At 34.6% G+C, this 20003-nt stretch overlaps 3 protein-coding genes across 4 annotated transcripts in view; 1 reads left to right on the top strand and 2 right to left on the bottom strand.

The window, feature by feature from the left end:
* LOC128683844 (rotatin-like) overlaps positions 1–11054 on the bottom strand; it is a 39375-nt gene extending 28321 nt beyond the window's left edge. The window contains exons 1-19 of the mRNA XM_053769845.2: positions 10893–11054; positions 10608–10795; positions 9966–10162; positions 9140–9253; positions 8457–8655; positions 7969–8106; positions 7456–7680; positions 7023–7192; positions 6122–6329; positions 5131–5589; positions 4705–4849; positions 4125–4274; positions 3521–3645; positions 3070–3222; positions 2836–2897; positions 2457–2593; positions 1793–2005; positions 1006–1255; positions 436–608 (exon numbers count right to left, since the gene is read on the bottom strand). Coding sequence (XP_053625820.1) covers positions 436–608; positions 1006–1255; positions 1793–2005; positions 2457–2593; positions 2836–2897; positions 3070–3222; positions 3521–3645; positions 4125–4274; positions 4705–4849; positions 5131–5589; positions 6122–6329; positions 7023–7192; positions 7456–7680; positions 7969–8106; positions 8457–8655; positions 9140–9253; positions 9966–10162; positions 10608–10795; positions 10893–10935 — 3349 coding nt within the window. The 5' untranslated portion in view covers positions 10936–11054. The remainder of the gene's footprint in view (positions 1–435; positions 609–1005; positions 1256–1792; positions 2006–2456; positions 2594–2835; positions 2898–3069; positions 3223–3520; positions 3646–4124; positions 4275–4704; positions 4850–5130; positions 5590–6121; positions 6330–7022; positions 7193–7455; positions 7681–7968; positions 8107–8456; positions 8656–9139; positions 9254–9965; positions 10163–10607; positions 10796–10892) is intronic.
* Positions 11055–11280: 226 nt separating this feature from the next.
* LOC128683530 (uncharacterized protein) lies at positions 11281–16220 on the top strand. The gene is made up of 2 exons (XM_053769248.1): positions 11281–11459; positions 11580–16220. The coding sequence occupies exon 2, from the start codon at positions 11580–11582 to the stop codon at positions 15387–15389; it is 3810 nt and encodes a 1269-aa protein (XP_053625223.1). The 5' UTR covers positions 11281–11459; the 3' UTR covers positions 15390–16220.
* Positions 16212–19807, bottom strand: LOC128683532 (uncharacterized protein). Of its 2 annotated transcripts, none has more exons than XM_053769250.1 (7): positions 19688–19807; positions 19523–19597; positions 19200–19318; positions 18896–19080; positions 17849–17962; positions 16812–16913; positions 16212–16364 (listed from the first exon to the last, which is right to left on the bottom strand). In XM_053769250.1, exons 1-7 carry the CDS (start codon positions 19774–19776, stop codon positions 16221–16223), a joined length of 828 nt encoding a protein of 275 aa, XP_053625225.1. In that variant the 5' UTR covers positions 19777–19807; the 3' UTR covers positions 16212–16220. The 2 variants fall into 2 exon arrangements, with proteins under 2 accessions (XP_053625225.1, XP_053625226.1); XM_053769251.1 differs by having other exon boundaries at positions 16212–16361.
* Between the last annotated feature and the right edge of the window lie 196 nt (positions 19808–20003).

Here is a 20003-nt window from a genome sequence, read left to right as displayed (position 1 = left end):
ATAACTATTACGGCATGTATAATAATTTAACGGAGCTCGACGTTTCATAGCTGAAGAGAAAATTATATGACAGTGGGCGCAAGTGACGTCAGAAATGTTGGAGACAAACGGTGTTTTGATTATATTTTAATGAGAAAAAATACTACTCTTACTATAAAATTTATGTGAATTATTTAAAATGTATGAAGTATGTAAAATGTATGAATGTTCATACAATTTATTTTAAACACAAGCAACTACCCTATTATAAATAGGCAATAAATCATAGCATAGCTCTATTAAACGTCATAATATCAATATTTATTGTTATTTGTTTAGAGTCATTTAGGTGTTCTACTGCTGGGCAAAAATCTCCCTTCATAATTTTACAGCTCACAAAATTAATAAGGCAAGGTAAATACTTTACATTTTGTAAATAATTAGCAGTATCCTCACCGTCATTAGGCAGGTTGTCCATGTAAGACAACATAAACTGCATCAGCGCTATGAGCAGCGAGGTGTCGCGGGCGGAGGCCGGCGGCGCCGCCAGGAACCGCCGCAGGTGCTGCCACGGCAGCGCCGCGAACTCGGGGGGCTTCGCTGACGATGATGGCAAAAGATACACGTAGCTGGAAAAAAGGTCGGTATTTAATTTCCGTAAGTGATGTGGCTATTCAACCGATATGTGAATTTTTAAATTAATAAAATCAGCAAACGTAATGTATTATTTGTCGAGGCAAATATTTTCTACCTGAGATTATCCATCATAGCTGAGATAGCATCCGTATCCAAAAACAGATTATCTTTTTTCTATCGAGGAAAACATTCCATAGTTAAGACTTTTGCGCTCTTTCAAATCAAATTATTTTACATTACATTCTAACTAAAAATCAGATTGTCATCTACCGAGCTTTTATTAATTCATATTCCCAAGGAAAAGAAAATAACGTTTGGCGACATATTATATGTAGTGTAGCGAATTTGTCATATCACACTTCGATTATATTTTCCGGTGCGTGCTAATACCTCTCTAAAACACAGAGCGCTTCGATGACCTGAGCGTGTGTAGTGGCATTCTCCAAGCGTCGCAGCGAGTCCGCAGCAGCGGCGACGGGACAGGCGGCGGCGAGCGCTGCAGCATGACGTCGCGCGACACGCAGCGCCAGCGGCGCGGGCGGGGACTCCGCGCCGCGCACTGCCGCCTGCGTCCCGCGCCACGCGCTCCACCATCCCACGAGGACAGCCGCACGACATTCTTCATTGCTTACCAACCATTCTACGTACGAAATAATAAATACCACCTTTGTATTTATGTAATAAATATATATAAAAAATTATACATAAATTTATATTTAAAAAATAGTAAGCCCTTCTGGCATAATAGGGACCAACACTGTTTGAATGAGTTTCTTTCGGCATTTCTTCTCAGCAGTGGTCGTTCCGAAATGCTAATAGTTTGTAACTTTGGTAAACATCATTTAATTTAGAATATGACGTGAAAAAGTGCCTATGAAGGCCTAATTTCTGAATAAATGATTTGATTTTGATAAAGACAATTTAAATCTACTCTCGTAAACTCCACAAAAGTTTACAATAAATAATATATATGCTCAAAGATTACATTGCAAAAAGCGGCACCAACACAAAACATCCGATGTCATGGCGTACAATATTTTTTGTTACATTTTGGAATTTTATATTATTTTATTATATCAATGCAAATACAATATTCAAAAAATAAAGCTAATTTATAATCATTAAAATAGAGTCACAAATAAAATATTTAATAAAAATATTGGAGAAATAAACTAACCAACGGTTGAATGTTCCGCATTAGGGCTGGTGTGCCAGTAGGTGTTGCAGCGGAAGGGCAGCGCGACGCGGCGGACGACGCTGAGCGGCAGCGCCGGCGTCCGCCGCCGCCTCGCGTCCAGCTCCAGCAGTGCGAACCCCGACCACGCGACCAGCGCCAGCGCTTGTGCGGATAGCACCACCGCGGCCTCATTGGCGGGGAATACTAGGATTACTATAAAAGATAAATAAACAAAGATTGAGAACTAGCTGTTGCCCGCGACTCGGCGAGTGAAAGCCTATGTTTGTTATAATCTCGAAATCTCTGATCTCGGATAATTAACTATAATTATATAGTTAATTATCCGAGATCAAACATATACTCCGAATTTCACCAAAATCGTGAATCAAGGCCGTGAAAACGCGACAGACAGAGACTTTCGCATTTGTACTTGTAATTTTAGTAAGTTAATTGGACTAGTATTGTATGCATTAATAGAACACAAAATTGGTGTTGTAACAATTTGTGTAAATATACAACTTTTAGAATGGAATAATAAAGATTTAATAACTTTTAGAATGCATTATATTCCTAGACAAATAATTCAATGGAAAATGAAAAAATAAATAGAGAATAGTATATTATATCAACCAAACAACTCAAATTCCCATACAAATGTACATACCTCTCAAAAGCAGTTTAGGTAAATCAGGTATTTTGACCAGCTCGTGCCTGGTGGCGAAGCACACGCTATTGAGTATGGACACGCAGCTGATCGCGCACTCCGGGTACGCCAGGTAGTCGTCCACCATCAGGGACATCCTGCAATATTCCGAACATAATATGGACTCAGACCATGGGAATTGCCGGGATTTAAAGTTCTGTATGTATTGTGTGTTTCATTCCATATAATGACCGCGACCATTATTTTTTTTTTTTTATTTGTCCAATGCCCGTCCTAAACTCTCACATAATTTGACTTGATTTTTTATTTAAGAAATAAAATCTATGTTACATTATTACAACAAATATTCAACTACTCAATACATGCATAATTCACTCACCGCAATATAGTCACGATGAGCTGCACTCCGTCGTTCTCCTGGAAAGTGTCATGGAATTCCAGCTGCAAATTGAAAATCAACCATTTACTAAACGGACCCTCAATCGGACCAATCAAACATCCCTAGCGGCGAATTCGCTGACGTTAGCTTCCATTACGGTACAACTTTTTTAATTCTCAAAGCTACAAACTACTATAATTTCTCAATAATCACTGTGGTGACAATAAACCATACCTGCCGCATCATCACCGCTAACTGCTGCAATGTACTGCGACGGAGAGACGGTTCCAGTGCGGGAACTGAATCTTGGACCATCAGCTCATCCCCGTCTTCATTCAAGATTATATCTTGTTTCAACACATCTAACATTTGTAGTAGTCCTGTTGTCTGAAAGCAAATGGAAAAGACATGACATTGGTGTTAAAAAAGCGGTTCTTTGAAATTATTTGTAAACCTACTGTAGTCTAATGTAATGAACGAAATAGATAAAAAGGAGCATTGTACCAATTTCTAACACGTTTGTCATAAATTAGTAGTAATATTTGCATTAATCATCCATCTGGTGCTTGAGCTGTTGTCCCCAACCAATATAGTAACATTCAGCTATCTTACTAACCTACCCTCAAGAGTTACCATTTAGTTAAGCTAAGTGAAAGTATATTTTATTCACAAATGTATAACAAACCTGCGTCGTCTTTGACGGAGAACTAGTGAAGTCGATGTTAAAATCCTGAGGTTCAATCCGTCTTATTGCGTTCATTAAAATGTCGGCTCTAAGAGATTCTTTGGGAGGCAAATATCGATCGTCCTCTGAAAAAAAATCGCACATTATGTAGACTTTCCATATCAATGTACAGGATATTATTATTAAATTTTAGCGTCAAACGTATGTGTAAAAGATTTATTAAGATATTAAGAAAAAAGGAACCTTATGGAGAGTAGTCGCTTACGTCGAATTATGCTCATTTATAATAAAAATTATCAATGAAGGCGTTTAAACAACGACATAACGCCAATGCCGATATAAATTTTGTATGAGATGTTTGTTCGCGATAATGAGCCAGATCCCATCGTTCAGTCGCGCTTCGCTGTTTTGACATCCGTCGACAGACAACGCAGAACAACGAAGAAATTATATGAAGTTTCGATGTACGTCAACGCACGTGTCAAAATCTATAGAAAACAACGGAGTCACAAGTGATGCGTCGTCGCAAAGTAAGACCATGATTTGTAGCAGTCAACGTATTCAGCGACTGCCTTTTCACATGCAAGGTGACATATAAGCGTACCAATGAGCCGACACAGAGAGTGCGCAGCCTCCAGCTGCACGGCGACACAGAGCCCCAGCAGCAGCCGCACGAGTCCCCACACCAGCTCCGTCTCCGGCACTCCCATGCGCGCCGCTATGTCCGCTTGCAGGGACTTCCATATCGCCACACCTGCCAAGTTACATTTCAAGATGTTTCAAATTAGAATGCGATGTTTCGAATTCTAATTTTAAACATACAACTCTCGTAAATACGTAAGTAAATTATGAAAAAAAAAAAAAGGGCACTATCTCTTATTGGCTGGCAAGACTGGGTGTTGATCGACCAATTATTATGGTATTGCTATGGCAAAAAAATGTAATTCGTTAAAAATCCATTTTCTTCACTTTCTTGACAAACTGTATCTACAAACAACTCGTTATAGAAAGAAAGAAAAGAATAATCATATTAGTAACTTAAATGATGATTTAGCACAAATATAATGATCGCCTTAAAATTTATAGGAACTTATTACTGACTTCAAGCCTATTAATGTGATGAAATAACATAATGTCCTGATCTCGATGGCTCGAATAAGTTTCCTACTTAAGGAACAACGTACCCAGAGGAGTATCATGTGCAGCATACACGTGCAGCAATGGCAGGACTGGTAAAAGGCTGGCCAGCAGCCGCCACCAGCAGCCCTCACTCAAAACCAGTCTGCCGCGGAGCAGATAAATCATTATTTCTGAGGAGCTCTCTGCTATCTGAAATAAAATAAAAACTAAAATATTCCAAATACTAATTCCGAACTGGAGCTTCACTCTAGTAGGAATGGTAACATGAAACGTGTGAAATTCTACCCGTATAACAAATATACATCATTCCCACTTTCGAATTTATAATATTAGAATGATCAAATTCGATGCGATTTTTGGCACACTAATATTCAATTATATCTAAATGTAATCCCTGTTATCTGAATAAAAATATTTTAATGAATCATAATGATTATAATTATAAAAATAAATAAATAGGAAAATCTCACCTGTTTCGATTTAGAAGAGAGCCCATGACAGCATATTTCTGTGAGTATGCCGACGTCACACAGCAACGTGAAACATTTCTCATTGTCATTATTTTCATCTCCCATCAATACACTCTTCACCATATCAGCCATTTTGCTGTAAAATTTCGCTCGGACCCATTCAACATTATGTGCCATGAGATTTAGAGCAACACTGCGTGCAACAGACCAATCCTTGTCGGTTGGACCTAGGTCTTTTAATTTGTAAAGTAAAATATCAGATGCATCGTTCACATAATTCTCACTTAAATGTACTTCTAGAACTGGTAAAGATTTCTGGATATAAGTCAAAACAGCCTTAGAATTTCGGCAATTATTTTTGTTCCTCATAAAGTAAACAGCATCGTCCATACTTGAAAACAGTTTTGACAATTCACTGTATTTTCTGTTGTGTTCTTGATCTACAGATGACCTCGCGTTCTGGAAAATATAAATTAGTATAATTTATAAAATAAAAAACCCGTGAATGGGAATTCTGTATTTGTCAAATTGTTGTATGACAGTAGATAATTTCACTACTGTAATTGAAATCTATGTCAGATAAATGTGTAATATGTACATATATTCCAGCAAGAAACAAGATAAACATAAAATACATACTGTAATGTATTCTTGCCGGTAGTTCTTTTAGCTTACATTATGCTTGTAAGTTTATCATCGATTTCAGGATCAGGCCTTAACTGTGAAGTTCTTTCTATTTTAAGTGAAACACAAATATATATAAAAACAATATGCATCAAAAAGAACATTTTAACTGTTAGAAAGTTCGAGAATAGTTTTAAATAAGGCACCGTGTCCTACAAAACTATTATTCTAGTCTGTTTGTCTTGTATCAATTATTATCCTTGTTTTAACTAAGGTCATTCCTAATATACTGTACCTTACAATTTGAAAATTTTTTATCACCATCTTCTAGGGAATGAATGATTTTAAATTTATCTATGTGAGTTACCTGCAGCACGGTGTTGATCTCGAGAGCACACTCCGGATACAGCAGCCGCAGCCTGTAGTCGAGCTGCGCGGCCCGCAATGCGGCCAGCAGCGCGGCGGGCGGCAGCGCGGACGTCGCCGCCCAGCGCAGCAGCCGCGTCGCCGGCCGCACCAGCCGCAGCCACGCCGTGCTGTGCGAACTACTCTCCGAATCCTCGGTCGAACTTTTACTGAAACATCATTTGTATTCTATATCAGAGACCTATTGGAATTGTGTCTTCACCACACTCCAAGATAACATGTTATCACTCATTTCGGAAATGTTTATTTTGTTTACTTTTTGACCGTGTACTGTGTTATATTTTAAAAAATATGAACGAAACAATAATATTAAACCCTTGGGGCATGACTGCCACTGAGACACTGTTTAAATGAATTTCTTACGACATTTCTTCTAAGCAGTGGTCGTTACGAAATGTCAGTAGTTATGCCTTTTGAGAAATTCCTATATAATACCTATTAAATTTGACGTGAAAAGTGCCTATGAAGGTATAATTTCTAAATAAATATTTCAATTTGGTTATATGCTGCAGTATTGACGGTACCTAAACAAAGATGGCCACAAAGCATTAAAAGCATTCGAATTTTCATAAATTACAGTTAAAATGTACATCACCATAGTCTTTATGTAATTATATTGCGTATTTGGGTGTCGAAATCTTGGAAACCATTCATTACCAAAAGATAAAAAATGTACGAAAAGCAAGTTGTAAAAACTGGTGGTGTGTTTACCACCAAGTCAGGCAGCGCCATCTGCGCCGAGCTTTGCATTTATTCCTTATGAAAGTGCAGCTGTGAAGTCAATACGAAGTAGATATTATATACCTAGATGTAGCTTTGCAAATGACTAGTAACTAACTTACTTGTATTTCATCAATAGATCTCCAAGTAGACGCATGACCATACAGCTCTTGTGGCTAATATCCCTATGGGTTTTTGTGGTGTGGTCTGAGCTCCAAAACTCATCACTCACACAGTCTAATAATAACTGGACTAGGTGCTCCACTAAATTAATGCAGATTGTCAATTCTTTCTGTAAGAAATTTGTATTCAAAACGTAATATGTAACATAAAATGTTTTCCGAAATATATAACTTAAAATTCATATACATAATATCATATCATTACTGTACTCCACGGCTCCGCTAATTTCGCAGAAATTTTGGTATACTGTATATTAAATACTATTTTCAAATAATAGATTGGCGGTACTAGACATTAGTAACTAAAAAAGTTGGAAACTTATTCTCTATTATCTTAATTTAAAAGCAGCAAACAATCCAGTGTGATACTCACCATATTTAGAAACTCGGTCTTATCAGCCGGATCAACACAAATAACGCTCCTTTGCATAGTGCCCAGCACAGACTGCAATGTGTCGAGTGCGTATATAGGGGCTGGCAGCTGCCTCAGCACTGCCAGGCCGTCCTCCCGCGGCTGGTCTAGCAGCCCACCGTCACTGGCGATATGCTCTAATGCCATGTTCACACTATCCTCAGACTCTCTAGGCTCTATTGAAACCTAATGACAATATTTGTTAAATTACTTTTACAAGCATGCAAACATGCTTGTCTCATTATAGAGAAGGCCTGTTTGTCAGCAAAAGAATTCAATAAATAAGCAATTTATTTTTCTTGGTAATCATTACATGTATAATATAATACCACTTTATTGCATAAATGAGTTACAAAGTATACATATGTAACATTTATCACATGTAGCATAAAATAATGTAAGCATGATTTTTTTTTTGATGATTCATCAATGATATTTATACAAAAAAATCGTGAAATTTGAATAAAAATTTACCCTTTTTGCTTCATGGATTAGGTCAATAGAACATAATTGTTTTAGCCTCTGGCACAATGCACGAGTTATGTGTAAAAGAACTTGGAGAGCCTCTCCTGGCCTCCCAGCATTCCCTCCCTCCGATATGGCTAACAAACTCTGAAATTATTAAGAAATAATAAAGAAACATGTATTACTGTCAGCAGCAGCCACCTGTTCTGGCTTTGCTCAAGTTTAGGAAATTACGTACTAAAGGAATTACACCATCTATTGGTGAAAACCGTTCAAAAAGTAGGTATTTTTGAGTTTACCTGTATCCAGTAAGTAATGTAAGTGATGTTACCTACTTTTATATAATTAGATAATTGGTCGAGAGCATACACCATGCGTAATGTTAGAGTCCCCAAGGAAAGTCAGATATAATGTACTACAATAATGGACTGAGTATGATCAAAAAGGTGATTACCTTTATTGTAGTATAAATTTTGTAGTAGATTGAATAAACTTACCTTAATTATTAATGGTCTATTCAAAAAGATTTCAGCAGGAAAGTCACGTAAAAACACATCACGGATGAATCTACAACATCGCCGAGTTGACTTTAAGAGCCTCAGCGCATCTTCAACCAAGAGCATGGTTTTGAAGTCCGATGAACATAAATCAACCCATGGGAACAAGAGTACTTTAATACCATTCATTTCTTGTGACCTATGGATATTTAGTTGTAGCAGTTAGTTTCAGTACAGTCATGTGGTTCTCGCCCTATAACACATCCTCATGGGGTTTTTGAGACGACTATGAGTTAAAAATTCTTGTCAGATGAGATGCAACGACATTCCCAATTGAGACCAGGCAAAATCATAAAACAATGTTGCTCTATAGGTCGTCTATCTGTTCTCTTAAACCACACAATGGATTTTGATGAAGTATTAATTGTTATTTAGAAAATTTCTTTCCGAAAGTGTATATTATACATACATTATAAATACCCCGGGTAAAGCCAAGCCAGGTTGCTAGTAATATTATAAGTACATGTGGTTAGAAGTCGCAATTTGGCAATATTAAAATAATATAAACCTTTTTGTATGTTTGAAATAAGTAAATAAATAAATGTCTTTTCAATTTTTATGGGGCACAAACATTTTATTCACTTTCCCCAGGTACAATGTGAGTGACATACAGTTGCACTTACATATTTTCCTTAATGATTTCAACTTCATCATTTGCTACAAAACTTTCCTTTGATGATTGATAATTAGAGCCTAAAGTAGAGAAACCATTCCCAGAGGTTTCATCACTTTCAGAACTGAAAACAGAAAATTTAATTTATATCCATATTAATAGGCAAATAAAAATAATTTCTTGCAACTAATATCATAACTTATTCAAGCCAAGCAAAAAAATTACAGGATTGAGAGGAACAGAAGAATAGCATATTCTTTACTTAATTCATACTTTCTTTCTCTATTCAACCATTTTTTAAAACTTTGCGTGCATAACAATTAAGAGTACAATGGACATAGGTTACCTATCAACCCAGAATAAAGTTCTATATCCTAAATAAGCTAATAGTAGTAATAAGTAGGTAAATCAGCCTGTGAACAGCCCAAGCAGAAATGTTTTCATGATCATAAAATGGTAATGTTTTATGTTATATGTCGCAACGAGGCGGCACTCCGTCGCGATTTTACGAGGCGGCACTCGTCGCGATTTTGAGCTTGATTTACTCCCTGTTGGTAAATATTTTGGCTTCTCCATTACCCAACAATGCCAAACACTTCATCAAACTATGTCTTCACATTAATTGATACTACTTGTAGCAAACCTTACAGGGGTGACATAGTCACTGGGTGACATGACATAGTCACTGTGTGACAAAATCCCTTTAAATCAATAAAGAAAATAATAATAAAAAATATCATAATAATTGTTTCCTATAAAATGTGTACTTACACTGCCAACAGTATAAGCCAACCTTATATATAATATAGGTATGTACATTACTATTGATTACCTACCCTGTAACAGATGGTATAGTCAAAGGAGGTATTGCAACATTCACATCAGATTGCACACTATTTAAAAACCGTAAAGTATCCAAAACATCTTCATAATAATCTACAGCATCAGGGTCAATTTTTTCCTTAACACGATCCAAACTTGACAGTATTTTCTTAATGCCAAACTCTTTAGAAATATAGGATCCTGCTTTAGTCTGAAGTGAAATAAAATATTATTTAAAAACTAATTTTAATTTCGATTAAGAAATCAATTTTTAGAAGTTTATGGGGTAATTTGTAATTATTGTTATACCTATAACAAATCGGAGATAAATTATTGTCATACTTTCTTATTTGTGAATTCTTTTTCTTTGAATATTTCTTTCTTTTCCGGTTGCTTTCCCTCCCTAGAAATGATTGTTGCCAGTTGCCAAGGCTATGTGTCTCTTAGCCACCTCATATGTCATCCAAGGTGGATAGGGAGTAGCGCTATTCAAAGGCCACAAAATACGTCATAAATGGTATTTTGTTACTCAGTACAAGAGAGAGATACACTTTACTTTTGATACGTTGGACACTTTGGTGCATCCAAAGACTAAGATTTTTCTAGATTATGAGAAAGATGATGCTATGCTGATAAACAAGTATGGTAAATCTCACCTTTAATGTAGTTAGAAGTAATTGAAGAACCTCTTTTTGCAAACTTGGTTTTAGAACATGAAACCAAGCCAGTAATGCTTCTAGCAACTGCCGGGTGCCAGAAAGCTCATCTTCAAACTGCCAACCGAGTTGTAGTTTAGCAATCAAAAGTTTTAACGCTCGTTCACGGATTTCTTTCAACGGATGATCTGAAAATCCAACAAATCCAAGATGTGTACTTTACACATAAACTACGGATTGTTCTATTCAGTTGAGTATTAACAATGAACGTTTATGCATACTTACTCAATTTTTCAATATAGGAAGATAATATTTCCGTTGTAGCCATTTCACAAGTATCTAACTGCGAGAGATCTAACTAAAATGAAAAAAATTAAACAAAATATTATGAATTAGTTGTTTACATTTTTGAAAACTACGACCAACTTAATGACAGTTGACTCAAGCAATTCTATCTTGCTGTTGGTCGAGATAAAACCGGAAACATGTTTTTTTTTTTCATGTTGACCATGAAAAGGCCTCGTTTACACGATACGTCAAATCCGATCTCCGTCCGTCACCACAACCTCTTTGGTCATTGCCCCAACCATCAACCCGTAATATTTTTATCTGTGCCTCAACCCAACTCAAACTGCTGATTATTTGTAAGTAGCAACATTGACAGAATGTCAATTTTGACGTAGTCAATCAATCACAATCATGCAATCAATTCATCCGGTTTCTCTCTGTTTATTGAATTTATTTTAGTGCGTCCTTTGAAATATTAGTACATTTGCATTACTTACATACGTTTATTTCATTTCAAAATATAATATATCCAATGAGATAGTTGTGAGTGAGGGGTTGTTGAATGTAAGTGACAACTGTTTCCTTTTATTTTGAATTCGATGCTCGTCAGAACTCATAAATATCCATGCATGCAGGTACCTATTTCAGAATTTTTACAAAATTATTTTCGTAATTATATTGCAGATGGCAGATGTAAAATCTTTATTAAAAGAAGCAAGGAAACTTATCAGCGAAGAAAATTTTAAAGAAGCTCAAGAATGTTGCAAGAATATTTTGAGGAAAGATAAACAAAATTATATGGGTCTTGTCCTACTTGGGAAATCCCTTCAAGATACAGACCAAGCCCCATTGGCATACCAAAAAGCAATAGCTAGTAAACCAGATCAACCATTAGCATGGCAGGGATTGGCAAATTATTATGAGAAAAAAGAGGATCCAATTGTCAAAGTCAAATTAATTCCTATTTACAATGAAATGCTTAAACTACCAATTGAAGAAGATAAAGCACTTGAATTGATATCAAAACTGAGTCAACTTGCCTGCACCTTAAAACATAATGAAGTAATTACTATACTCATTGATTATTTAAATAAGGAAGTCAATGAAAAATTACAGCGAGCTGCGGAAAAGCAATTCATAGAATTATTAAAAAAAGATGTTGAGTGTAAACAAGAAGACATCAACCTAGCTTTACAGCTTCTTAATAAAATTTATGCTAGAGATCCTAGTGACTCTTTGGAAATATTAATTGCTAAGCTAATACTTGCGAAAAATGATTTCAATTCAGCAGTTAAAGAAATTATTGAACTCAAATATTTCTCTGGTACAGTGATATTAAGAGAGTGGCTTTGTAAACAGATTTGTAAGAAATACATTGAATTTAATTCATTTAATAATTTTCCAATTGAAGAATACATAACAATCATTACTGAAGGAATAGAGAATTCAAATTATCCTGGCATGCTAAGGAGTATGATAAATTATGATAAAGGTCTGTATTTGGAAGCATACAAACAATGTGTCCCACTAATAAACTATAATCAGGCAGATCCTATTGAAGCCACTTTCATAATAAACTGCACCATTAAGCTCAAAAAATGGTCAGTTGCAGAAAAGCTTATTTCAAATTTCTTGACTAAAGTTAAGGATCTAGATTTTTCCTTCATACTAAAGAAATTTTTATTTTTATCATTGAGCAAGCAACAGAAATGGAGCCAGGCTATATCTGTGATTTCAGGAATACCATTGGATGCTTTAGGAACCGATGAAAAGGCAGAATTAGCTGCATGTTATATTGAAAGCAACCAGCCTGTTGATTATATATTAGACCATCTAAAGCCAGCAGAATGTTACACAACTCTAAAAGCTCAACTGTTTTTAAAACAAAACAAATATACCAATGTTATAGAACTCCTAGAAGAATGCAGTGATAATAATCACCTTAATTTGTTCTATCTTGGTAAAGCATACTGGGACTTGGGTCAGTATGATAAATCTTTGATGAGTCTGCTTAAAGCAGTCAAGCTGAATTCTGATCATGCAGAATCATTTGTTTTTCTTGGTCATTATTACAAATTAAAAAATGATTTGCAAAGAGCAAAAAAATGTTACGAGAAAGCATACAGTTTAGCAGATTCAAACAATGATGCCATCAAGAACTTAAGTGAAACTTACATTAAATTGAACATGAAAGAAGAAGACTTTGAGTTGTTAGTAAAATCAGAGAAATCCATAAAAACAAATGAAGCTTGGATTAACTTTAGGCTTGGTTTACATTATCTTAGCAGAAGAGATTGGGAAAATGCAATCATAAATTTTAGAAACGTCATAAAAAATGATAAAAAATCAATAACCGCATTTGAATGTCTTGCTGATGCATATTATGCTCGAGGCTCATTCACATCTGCTTTACGAGCTTATACTAAAGTTATATCACTAGATTCTAATAAAACAGCACACTGTTTAACAAGAATAGGATACATACATTCATTGCTGACAGAGTATAAAGATGCAATAATAACTTTTGAAAAAGTTCTGAAACTAGAGCCATACTCCTTATTAGCTCTTAAAGGACTAGCTGAAACATGGATGAGAGTAGCAAAAAAGAAATTTGTAGTAAAAATGTATGGTAGTGCAAGAGACTGTGCCCAAAATGCTATTAATTTTATATCCACAGCTTTGACTAAGCAAAAACAATATGCTTGTCTTTGGAAAATATTGGCTGATACTTTTATATTCATTACCAAACTTCCAACCAAATATGCATATGCATTTCTAAAATGTAGTGATACTTCTAATGAAGTCCTCAGAAAGAATAAACTTGAATTATTTCCTCAAGCATTTGCTTGTTACTCTCGTATTGCGAAACAAAAGCAACAATTAGCGTCATATGATTTGGCATCTGCCTATCTGGCATATTACCATGAAACTGAAAAAGAAGTTAATTGCAATATTTCATTTAATTTAACCTTATCTTGTATAAAAGAGAAACCAACACTTTGGCGTAACTGGAACTTACTTGGAAAAATTTGTTTGTTTGTGAAGAAGTATAACATAGCTCAACACTGTTTCATAAAAGCATTGTTGGTAACTCGCAAATGGTCTGTTGCTAAAGTATGGTGTAATTTAGGGACCTTATATTTAAAATTAAAACTTTATAAACTGGCAAACTATTGCTTCTGGAGAGGCCAGTCAACATTGCCCTCACATCCACATAGCTGGATCGGACAAGGCCTGATTGCAGAAGTGATTCGAGAAGAAGAAGCTATGGATTTATTCAGACACGCTTCTCGGTTGGGCTACCACCCTGAAAGTGCCCTTGGGTATGCTGATTGGGTGTGTCGCACTTTGAAGAGCAACAAATACAAAGACAATCCAGAATCCAAATATGAAATTGAAGGTCTTTATGCAGTCACGTATGCTATTGATCTAATAGAATGGTATTCTAGTTTTGAGCCAGAAAATGCATGTGCCAATACTATTCTTGGAATATTACAAGAAAGGTGTGGACTTATTCAAGCAGCTTATAAATCTTATCGTACAGCATTTAAATACGCTGATGAAGAAAATAAAAACATAACACTCTTAAATCTTGGAAGAATTTTTCTGAGGTTGGAAAAATATGATGAAGCAATTAAAACCTTTAAAGCCATCACAGAAGCTAGCTTCGATTCAACTAATGGATTAGCTCTAGCTCTCTATAAAAGAGGCTTATATGAAGAATCATATTCTGTATATGATACTGCCTTACAATGGTTAAGCAATGACGATGAAGAACAGGCAGATATGCTTGTAGCTATGGCTGGTATCATGTATATTTTTAAAGGAGCTGAAGATGCAAAAACTATATTGTTTCACAGCATCAACGTTGCTCAGAAAAAGCCCACTGCATATTGTTTATTCGCCATTTGTTCTTTAGGGTTGTTACATTCAGATCAAAGTCTCTCTAAACTTGCTTTGACTGAATTACAGAAATATGAAAGAGATAAAGAATTTGGATTTGACATAGGTTTCTTAAAATCATACTTATGCGTGTGTGAAAACAACATGGATCAGGCTATTAAAATCCTTAGTGACTCACTTCATGATTTTCCTAGTAATGCTTTATTGTGGTTTTGTATGTCTCAGTATTGCCTTCGAGCAGCAGATACCAAAGCAAAGATTGCCAGTAGTTGCGCTCAAAGAGCACTTTGTTCATCTCAGTACAATGAACACTGCTGGGAATCTGCGAAGATGATAGCAACAGCCAGTATTGCTGAACATATTGCTGGAGATCATATAAAAGCTCTAGTCCTGGCCAAAGAAGGATTGCATATGTATCCTCAACAAGGAGAAATATGGGCGGCACTCGTTTTTTCACTGCTTCCACACAAGAAATGGATAGAGAAGAAAGATTGGATTTTGAGTGCTGCTAATCATATGCGCAGAGATCTCAATATTTCACGCCCATTGACTCGGTGGATAAACCTCATTGAAAAAAAACTTACAAAATGAATTTAATTTTGTCTTCCCTTGATGTCTTCTGATGCCTTATCATGACAATGAAATATTATACCTCTCTGTTGCCTTGTCTATTGTTAATATAAATCAGCTCTTAGTAGGCTCTACACTATTGTGGAACTCGGACAGATGACGACGCGATTGCATGAACATCGCGTTGTTTATAAGAGAGCTTTTATTTACCGCAATGAAAAAGAATCCGCCAAAGTTTGGCGAACTGTTCGCTGATAGTTAGGAGCACGGGTTAGCTTAGAAGCCAGTAATAGATATTGCTTCAGAACAATTTTGTTCAGTCAGTTGTTATAACATCATAAGCTTTTTTTTTATTGCTGTCATCCAACAGCTTTAATACAACGTTTAGGCGTAGAATGTCGAATATTCAATAATAAGTACAAAAAAAATAACATAAATTTAAATAAAATAGTCTAGGTATTTATACTCAGGTATTATATTAAATATATATATATGTATATACTCGCCTAAATACACTATTTGGTGACAATATTGAATATTGGGTATTCCGCGAATCAGACATTTTTCGCTGGACATTTTACGAATTAGACACCCTGCGCCCTAAACACAACAATTATACCTATAGATGCTATTGGTTTCTGATTGCCTTCCATAAGAATTTTACACATCACATTATTAACTACAGTTTTAAGTTTTATCTCTGGCTGGAGACTTATTTTGATTGTAGAAGTTAAGTGATAATGATAATTTAATAATCATTTTGTTTAAATGCCAAGGTCTATGTGTGACCCATAATATATATTTTGTATGTTTTAAAGCTTAAATTACAATAAAAATAAAAGATTATACTTATTACAATTCTTTTATTGCACAGCTTAGATCAAAACTATCCGGTATCCTTTTATACACAGCTAGGAATTTATCGCCTTTGTTGCGAGTGACTTTCTGACCTTCTTCAGTACTTTCGTACAGCTTTTCAACAATAGGATCAAGCTTCTGAAAAAAATGGATTTCACACTTCTATATTGAGTAATATTATGTTAACTAAAACAAAACTACTTTAACAAGACGACACTTAACAATGTTGTTAGTTTGCAATAATGTTAAATGTTATTTAACTTTCACACTTTGAACACACAACTACAACACATTGTAAATCCTAATATTATAAATGCGAAAATAAGTTTGTTATCTCTTCAGCTTCTATCTACTTTAGAATAATTGGGAAAGAGGATTCTCTAATTTTGTCTATAAACAAAAGAAATTGTTAAAAATGTGACGGTGGCGTTAGACGTGTCACCTTAACAAGAACATTTATGCCTTACTTAATGCGACTACAGGGACTTTACTGCAAGGTCGTTAATAGATCAGTTACATTAAGTAAATAAAATTCCTGCTATGTAGTTTATGTATTAGTTTAGTTCATTCATAGCCAAAACTCACCAGTTCGTCATCTGATAACCTTTCAAACAATGGATGTTCTTCAAAATGAGTCACCATCCACTCATGTAAATCCTTCACGTCAGTTATAGTATAAACTATACCCTGGAATTTTTTATTATACATATATCTAAGGCTAGTAAAAATATAGCCCCATGCTCTCCTCTTTTCTAGTAACCGACATCTAAGTTGGCGAGATTGGTCAGATGCGCAGAAGTCGTTTTTTTAGATGCCTCAGGTAATGACGCGGGGGTATGAGGTAACAACGTTCCGTCCATGCACGCGAATGGCTGGTCATTAGACATTCGCTTCCCGTGTCGTGTCTACGTTCCCTTCGCTCCACTTGATTACACTCAAATTGAACCACTTGTTGTCGTTGTTTCTTTTTTCTTAATTGTTATTGTTTTTGTTTAGTATATATATATATATATATATATAAAGTCATAGCCTATATTTATTCCGATAAGTCATATTAAGTACTTATCGGAATAAATATAGGCTATGACTTCCTTTTATGTAATCGACTTTTTCCTTTAATGTAATCGAATTCCACGCGGGCGAAGTCACGGACGGAAGGCTAGTTTTTCATAAATACATTACATCAATCAATTTTCATTTAAAACTATATAAAACCTATCTACATATTTGAAAAATATTATGAATCTAAAATGACCCTTTTTTATTGCATGCAGTGAACATGCGCAAACTTTCCCCCACTACGCTAAAATCTTGCCAAGTTAGATGCCGGGTAATGTACGTACCTAATTTGTTAAAGTGAAAGTTTATGACATCCAAAGTTTTGACAAGTTGGGTTAACCCAACTTAAATTCAATTGAAAAACACATTCATTAACTTCTGGTTATAGTTTGAATTACATAACAAGTTAATGTAAGATAAGATTAATATTAGTCCTAAGAAAAACTTTATATTTCCCTGCTTAGCATTTAGAAGTTATTTTTGATGTAAATAAATGATCTACCAAAACATTTTGTCCAAGTACCAATTACTTGTTAACAAATAGGGTACTTAGTAAATAGTACCTGTTCAGATAAAACATATGCATATTCAGACAAAAGCCATTTGTTAATTATCCTCCACTTATGTTTTGCCTTCTTGAAGTGTGGATCTGGGTACAAAAAGAACATTTTCTTCAGCTGAAACAGAAAAATAAAAAATTTTGAGAAAAATAAAAAGTAGGAACAAAAAATTAATAAATCAAGTTTACATTGCTTTGGTGGAATCAATTATTGGATATTGCATATCAATATGGGGTGGAACAAATAAAACAAAATTTATTGAAATAGAAGTCAGCGCTGTATGCTTGTTATGCATTTTAAGCCCTTGCATGCAGGTCAAATAGAAGACAAGATAAAGTAACTCAACATATTTACACAAAAACGAAATTTGCTGCAAGGCAATTTACAGCTCAGCAAAACTTTATAATAAAATGATTTGCAGCTGGCTGAAACCTCTTAATTTGAAATATATATATATATATATATATATATATATATATATATATATATATATATATATATATATATATGGTATATATTATATGTATATATAGTTGTATATTTACATATAGTTAAGGAAAGATGAAAACTTTTATTTTGTATTATTTTCAACAAGTGTTAGTAATGTATGTTAAGAAAGAGTAGGATTCTCTGACACAAGCATAGTTTGCTTACTAGAGAGTCCTAAAAATGTATCTTTGTACACTTTGTGGTAAATGAAATAAATTAATTTTTAATTTAATTTTTATTTATTTATTCCATGGTCAAATATTAGAAAGTCTATGTACACAATAGATTTAGATGTACACCATACATACACTTTCTTATATTTGACAAAAGATATTTAAGCTTAACAATACCTATGCTTAAACTTTTTTAAGAATAAGGGGGTAGGTATTTTACTATTGTAGTTTTATTTGTAGATACAAAAATCAAAATGGTTCTTTTTCAAAATTTTTCTTCAATTTTCAACCTTAAAACATTGGGATACAAGATTGTAAGGGTTACTTTATTTAATTTTTAAATAAAGTAACCCTGAATACCCTGTAATATAATAATAAGTTTACTGACCTGTCCTTTATGAAAAAAATTAGGTAAATATTTCATGGCATTTGTTCGTAAAACTGCAATATTCTGATACTGATTGGGATGCTGTACTCTTAATGCATTTATTCTATCATTTACATAATCTGAAACTTTCACACGTATTTCCAAACCCAACATTAAATTTTCAGGAAACATTGTTGACAAAGTCACTGAAAATAAAATTCAAAACTAATAAAATTTAATTAGATTTTATACAATCACAATAGAATTTTTTTGTGACAACCAATTCGAAATATTTGCACAGTAGTCAAGATTTTTAAATACCTACCTAATAAACCTCCATATCCACAACCAACATCTAAGAACTCCACTTGCTTCGTTTTAAATTCATCCGTTTTCAAAATGGGGTACATGGCTGACCAGTCATATTTATCTGGATGTACAGGGCTAAAATAAATTTTATTTTTATTTGTTTGATAAATTAAAATATGGCCATACCAAAACATATTCAGATCAGATCGAACGACGCTATGATCTTGGGGTTGATAGTTACGATATGCTGTACCACAGATTAAATAATACCCCAGTGCTGTACGTACGTACGTTGAAAATTGATTATTCGTGAGAAAGATGGTGAATAAAATAACTTACTATTCAAAACAATGATCAGCAATGGGGTTAGAGTGAGCTCTTTGGCGGTAGTATTTTTTCTGAGGCAATGCCATACTGTAAATAAAATTGAGGATATGAGAATTTTGGCTGATTGTTTAGGATATTATTAGAATACAAAAAACACATTGTATACAAAGTACTCACGCACAAAGCACGGCGGCACGCACACCATAAAAAATAACAATACAAGCAAGCATGCACTGAAAAGACATACATGCACACTGAAGTTGCATGACAATTTGACAGTGACAAATATATATTGCCATTGCCACTTTAGTAGTGATGTTGACGATTTCATGTCCAATCGATATTCGTTAATTGATTTATGATAAAAACAGAGTCAACTAAAAACGACATGCTAGCTTAACCAAATGGTAAGAACATCACAGAAACATGTAGAACATTTCCATACTACCTACTTCACGACCCACCCATCTCATACAACGTAGCAGAGATAACG

Source organism: Plodia interpunctella, chromosome 3 (genome assembly GCF_027563975.2).
Source record: "Plodia interpunctella isolate USDA-ARS_2022_Savannah chromosome 3, ilPloInte3.2, whole genome shotgun sequence".
Lineage (NCBI taxonomy): Eukaryota > Metazoa > Arthropoda > Insecta > Lepidoptera > Pyralidae > Plodia > Plodia interpunctella.
Note: the sequence above shows the minus strand (reverse complement) of the source record. Positions and strands in the feature narration are given on the sequence as shown.